This window comes from Quercus suber, unplaced genomic scaffold, assembly GCF_002906115.3.
Source record: "Quercus suber isolate HL8 unplaced genomic scaffold, Cork oak 2.0 scaffold_26, whole genome shotgun sequence".
Classification (NCBI taxonomy): Eukaryota; Viridiplantae; Streptophyta; class Magnoliopsida; order Fagales; family Fagaceae; genus Quercus; species Quercus suber.
This window is the reverse complement of record NW_027069491.1, coordinates 912,542-918,990: the sequence shown is the minus strand read 5'-3', so window position 1 is coordinate 918,990 and position 6,449 is coordinate 912,542. Positions and strand designations below refer to the sequence as shown.

The 6,449-nt window shown below is 38.5% G+C and overlaps 1 protein-coding gene across 1 annotated transcript in view; it reads left to right on the top strand.

Annotated features, from left to right (window-relative positions):
• Nucleotides 1-1,030: 1,030 nt before the first annotated feature.
• The window catches only part of LOC111989311 (histone deacetylase complex subunit SAP18), a 9,543-nt gene continuing 4,124 nt past the window's right edge, over nt 1,031-6,449 (top strand). The window contains exon 1 of the mRNA XM_065767811.1: nt 1,031-1,063. Coding sequence (XP_065623883.1) covers nt 1,031-1,063 — 33 coding nt within the window. The remainder of the gene's footprint in view (nt 1,064-6,449) is intronic.

Below are 6,449 nucleotides of genomic sequence, written 5' to 3'. Positions count from 1 at the left end.
TTGGTTTGATCCTCAGCTTGCTTCCTAGCCGCGGCTAAGTTAGAGGCAGCAGTGTCCCTAGCCTTTGTCATCTCCTTCAGATTCTCGGTCGCCTTTTTTAGGTCGGCCTCAGATCTCTTGAGAGTACTGGCAGCTTTCAAGAACTTCTCACGCTTTTGTGCTAAGGCGCTGCTTTAGCCATCAACCTCTTCGTCTAACCTGAAAAGAGCTTGGATAGCCTGTCAATAAAAACAAGTAACTCCGTAAAGAGAAGGGAAGGTACTAAGCAACAATGTCCAAATAAAGTAAATAGGTACCAAGGGACCCACTATGCCTAGATATTTCTTGAGGTTAAGAACAACGTCTGGCCCACTCATATTTCTTAGCTCGACCATGTCAGTGGGAAGGAGAAGAGACTTCTCCAGGGCATCGGCTACGAGAGCCCCCTCAACTCCTTGAGATTCCCGTATCGATGCGTCATCCATCAGGGGTTGATCATGGAGCATGGCAGCAGGCAGCCAGGCTTGGGCCTCAGACTGCTGGATGACCTTCCTACCTTTCCGTTGACCACCGAGCTTCAGTTGCTTCGGAGGCCTGCGAAATCCACCCTCCTCGGGCGGGGACTGGGATTTGCTCCCGTCCATTGGCTCCTTACCCTTGGAAAGTCTCTTCCTTTTTGGGTCATAAGGCTCGGTCTGAGGGTCTGATACTGTAGGGACAGAGGATGACCTGGTCTGCACAGTTGAAATCTGGGACGGATGTGTTGAGGGTATGGGCTGCGACTCTTCCAGTGCACCCTTTTTGGAGCCGCCTTCAAGCAGGTCAAGAAGATTGGTTTGGGGCTGTCCTTTTAAACCCATCTCAGCATGAGTACCAACTCTTAGGGACCGGAGATCGGCTTCGGACAAATGAGGGTCTCCTAGATCATCAGGGGGATCCTCGGACTGATCAGCTAGGTTGAACACACTATATTCGTCCTCAGAAGAGCTCAGTTCAAAAACCTCCCCTGCCTTCTTAGATTGTCCATCCTCGGCCACCGTTACTTGGTGGGATGAGGAGGGACCTGCTAGCGGAATGCCTTCAGGTATGTGAGATCCCTCGGCAAATGCAAAACCGTCCTCCACCATGGTAATCTGCGTAAGCCGAGGGTCACGAGCTCTAATTACCTGCTTCGGGACTGGGAATGATTTCTGAGCTGGGCCGCATTCGAGGATTTTGTGAGCAGCTCTAACCTGGTTATCAGTTTCGTTCAGGAAAAGTTCTGACCTAAGAACAGTTTCCAAATCCGCTTTGTTGACTAGGTGGAAATGACGTGCGAAGGCGTGCGGATCTGCGAAAAGAAAAGTGAAACTCCTATGGTTAATCAATCAAAGCGGATATACATCTATAAAAAAATAATAACACTGAAACCTAGATCGTCTCCTACTTCGGATACCCTACCTAGCTCCCCCTCTACTGTTGGGCAGTGAAAACCGTTGTGCCACTCCCCCGACACTATGAGGAAATCTTGAGTCAACCCCTTATTAGAATCAGGAAGACACTGGATGAGTCGGACCCTATCGTCCCTCGTCTTCATATAGTACGTCTTACCCCTCAGGTGATGAAGGTTGTAGCACCAGTTCACATTGTGGTGAGTCAGTCTTAGCCCCATTTTCTCATTCAAGGTATCTACACACCCTAATATCCTAAATACATTCACGGCGCACTGGGTAGGAGCCAGACGGAAATGCCTAAGGTAACTGAGAGTCACTGGCCTCATAGGGATTCTCATCCCTCCCTCTACGAAAGCGACTATCGGGATCACGACTTCACCCTATCTCCTCTTAATGTACCACTCCCCTTCTTCACAGTACTTCAAACTCACATTATTGGGTATCCCATAGTCAACAATGAATTTGTTCATCATCTCGTTGGACTCAACCAATTTCTTAAACTTACCCATCCCCCAAGAACGACTAAAGGTTCCAGAAGAAGAAAAGAAGGAGTAGAATCAAGGAAAATTTGGGGTCACCGGAAGAAGAAGACTTACAGAAATATGACGATCCTCTTCAAACAGTGTGCAAGTTGAACCAGATTCAAATTATACGCATCAATGGTCGTAAGCGCGAAAATGAGGAAACCAGGCGGTTCAAACGAGTACTTATACTCCCCCTTAGGTTCCCCAAATGTAACCGCCTGCCCATAAAAGCAGGAGATCCCTACCGAACAATTACCATCACACCGTTGAAAGTGGGAAATGTGGTACCGCCAAAATTTAATGTGGGCACACACTGAGTCTTGAAACGCCAAAACGTACATCGGGCAGTCGAAAAGTCGCTAGCATTAGCGCGGACCGAAGTGGGGCGATTCGTCTAGAGGGCCCATAGATATCAAAACCCTCCTCCCCGTCCGAAGGAACGTGCAGCAGGGTTTTGAGGGGCTATTGTGGGGCCCGTGGGCCTAATAGCCTCAGCCCATCGTGTAGTAGGCCCAAGACCCACGCCGAGGAAGAATGACCATCCAAGGCTAAATTAAGGAAAACCTCTTTTTCGGATCCACGCCGAGGACCTTTTCGTCCTCGGCATGCTAAGGATAATTTTGGGAAGGGACAAGCCCAGAGCAAGCTGTCACCTTCACACTTAATGCATTCACCTAACCCCTCTGGCCGCATTAATGGGGATATAACCCCTTAGCAGGGCGACGTTGATCAGAGTGAACCACTTGAGTGCTGATAAGGCCCCTGATGGGACGGACGATCAGAAGAAAGACGAATGGATGATCAACAGATGGAAGAACGAGATAGGACGATAAAGACTATATAAGAGAGGCGAGTAAAGTAAGAGGAGGGGGGGAAAAAAGAAAGAAGAAAAAGGGCTCTTCGGCCATGGTCCGAGGAGCATCCCCCAATTATAAATAATTCTAAGTATTTTTTAATAAAAGAAGAGAGTTCATGCCCCGGAATGCCGGCCAGCACCTAAACTTTCGATCCACTCTCTAAAAATTTATTGTTTGCGTTTGTTGGGTTGAAAACCCATTCATACTCTGGGTCTAATCTAAATTGAGTCTTTACAATAATAATAATTCTAAGAAAAATTTTTCAGCAACATTTCTTAATAATTGCCAATGATAAATGACAAAAATAAATGAACTTATCTACTTTTTTTCCAACGTCCTCCAATTGTCCATTTCATGTACACCATGGCATTGAAAGCATTCGACAGATGTTACAGTAATATAAGATTTTTGAAAATATATGACAATAACTTATAATTATAAATCATTTCACTTTTTCTGAGACACCTTTTGAAGATTTTATTATAATTTTAGTTAGAAAAAAACCTTTCGTAATTTAAAAATTTGCAAAAAGTTTCGACTTATAAACTATATGATGGTCCAAAACAAGGTTAGGTCTTAGGACTAGGTGCTTAGCCTGGAGGTGGAAAACGTATATTTTAACCCAAAAGAAGAAGAAGAAGAAGAAGAAGCAGTGAATTCATGAACTGTTGTTTTACAGGTATGCTTTTGTCAGTGTTGCAGTTATTGGAAGTTGGGGGAGTGGAGAGGCAGAATTATGAATGTAATAATTAAACTATGGGTCTAGACTCTAGTCTCTAGGAGAAGGGTACGTACCAAATATAAACATTGCTTGGTTTGGTCCCAATGGTCTTTAAGAGGAACTTTCTTCTTGGAAGGAATAAAGTTTTTTTTTTTTTTTTAATGGAAGTCCATAATGAATATTTTCATTTCATATTATTTTTTGAGAGAGGGTGCAAATACTAAAAACTTATGAATAATCCTATTTCAGTACCCTTTTTTGTTTTGTTTAATCAATACCACCCTAGAGGAATATACTCTCTTCCTCCTTTTATTTTTTTTTTCTTGTATAGTATTGAATTATTTCTGTCATCAAAAATATTTTATTGATATAGTAATGTGTGAAAACATGATTTGGATTACGTTTAAGATCTTCTTTTTTATTAAAAAATAAGAAGAAGAGGAAGGAAACATAATATTAATATGGATCAATTTTAGAAAATATTTGACACAATTTTTATGAAAATAAAAAAAAAAATTGTCAAAATATTAATTATTTTTTTCATAAAATTTTTTTAATAAATTATTAACTAATACTCTAAGAGTACTCGTTACTATTTCTCTATTAATATTTTCACCCTCCAATCTAGCTCATTTATTCCGGTTTCACGACAGGATTAAGCTAATCATATTCATTGTGAAAGACAGATCAAATTAAAGTAATTGGAGCATTTCGTTGGACCACTAGTTTTAAACCTTTAAAACATGGATTGCTCTACTTGTCAACCATGGTTTAGGCCTCACAATGAGTTTAAATAATTTTTGTGATTATGATATTGCCACTAATCTGGAAGTGTACTAGCTTGTGATTTCTACGTTATTTAAATGATACAGAGCATACATTTCTAGCATTTTCAGCTTGCAAAGATTTGAATTTTGGATTTTTCATCTTGATTTGCTATATGGGTCTAGTGTGTTATAAGCTCACCATCATTCAACGAATTTCCCTTGGTTAGACCCCAGCGTTAGATAAATGAAAAGTAAGGCCTCTTTTTTTGTGTGTTGGGTATTTGATCAATTGACCCGATCGAAAAATTTGTGATGTTTTGATGTAATTTTGGGGCAAACCGGTGATTTGTGCGGTGGTTTTGGAGTGTAATGGGTAATGCAATGAGGTGGTGATAGGTCGACATCGATGGGTCGGCTGTGTTTGTGTTCTGGGTTTGAAAAAAAAAATGATTTGAGCTAGATGCATATTCCTGGGTTTGAAATAGCGTGTTTTGATCTTATTTTCTTTTCTTTTCTTTTTCTTGTTTTGGTAGAGAGAGTAGTGTTTGATCTATTTTGGGTTTTGTTTGAAAGGGAGGTGGGTTATAGAGTAGTAACATAGGGAAGCACAGGTAGGTAAAGTGTTAAAAATAAAGCCACAGGTAGGTAAGTTAAATTCGGGCTAAACCACAAGTGGGTAATCTGTAATTACCCCTATTCTATTTATATTTACTTAGGATTTGAAATTTCTTATTTGTCTTGTGAAAGTTATGATATAAAAAATATTTGAAAGATAGATCTCTATATTGAATTGGACTATTTTAGTTAATTTTTCTATTTTTATTAATTTAATGTTTTTATTTATATTTAAAATAATTATAACGTCATCGTGGTTCGATCTTGGTTTGATCTCAAAAACCTTAAACCTCTCATTTTTACGGTTCAATGTGCTATTCAGGTTTGAAAACTATCTTTGATCTTTCCAAGATTCTAGTCTTTCCTTTCGGTATGTGAAATCAACAGCCAAACCTAGTTATATGGTATGGAGCTAATTTGAATAAAAAATAGAAAATATTAAATCTTTCTTCCTTCCTTGAGGCCAAGGCGTTGTTTGGTTCTAAAAAGTGGTGTATTTATTTTTCATTTTCTCTTTTTAGTATTTAAATTCTAAAATTGAATATAGAAAAAAGGTCTCATTTTTACATTTGAAGGTGTTTGGTACGTTATTCTAAATATATAATTTGGGTATAAAATTCATCACACACGTTTTTTTTTTTTTTAAGTTACTTTTTTCACTTACACACACTCACATCATCATGTGTGGTCTATTGCGTTTTCAAAATATTTATGGAGTTACCACTAAATTCGTTTTCTATGAAATTCAAATCCAGCTTTTAGGATATTAAAAATAAAAATTGAGTACAAGTTCTTAAACCAAATAAGTTTTTTGTGATGGGTCCCATTGAAAATTGAAAATGAAAACAAAAGGCACCACTTTTTTAAGTTAACCAAACAGGCCCCAAGAGTGGAATTAATTGAGATTCAATTAAACTAGTATTTTATATTTTTTGAAGTTTGGGAAATAAACTTTCATTTTAAAGCAAATCGTGTTAATAATTTTGATGGGTTTATAGTGTTAAAGATAACAAGCCCAATTCAAGTCTATGACCAAGTTCAATCCTACTTCATGTGTAAGTAAAATATTTTACTTATACATCAAGTCTTGTAACCATGGTTTAGTGAATTGTTAGTCTAGGGTTTAGTCTCTTGTAAATACTTCATATGCTCAAGACTTTTTTCTATGAATGTAGACCGAACCACATAATCCATGTGTTCTCTCTCTTTATGAAAACATGTCATACACATAACACTTACACACAAAGTGAAAACATCTCATACACATAACACTTACATTGAACAATTTAACACAACCATGTGTAGAAAACAACTTTTATTTATTTATGTAGCATAGTATAGAATGATGTGATACCAAGATGCACACCACTTGTTTATATTTTCATAGGATTCCAATCACGCATTCCCCATATTTGAAAATCATCAACTAGGCTTATATGGCATGAACTTGAGTCTTGTATCAACATTAGAGAAGTAAATCTAACTTTCTTGGGGCTTGAAAATAAATACATATAAAAGCAGAAAGCATATTCACTAAAAAAAAAAAAAAAAAA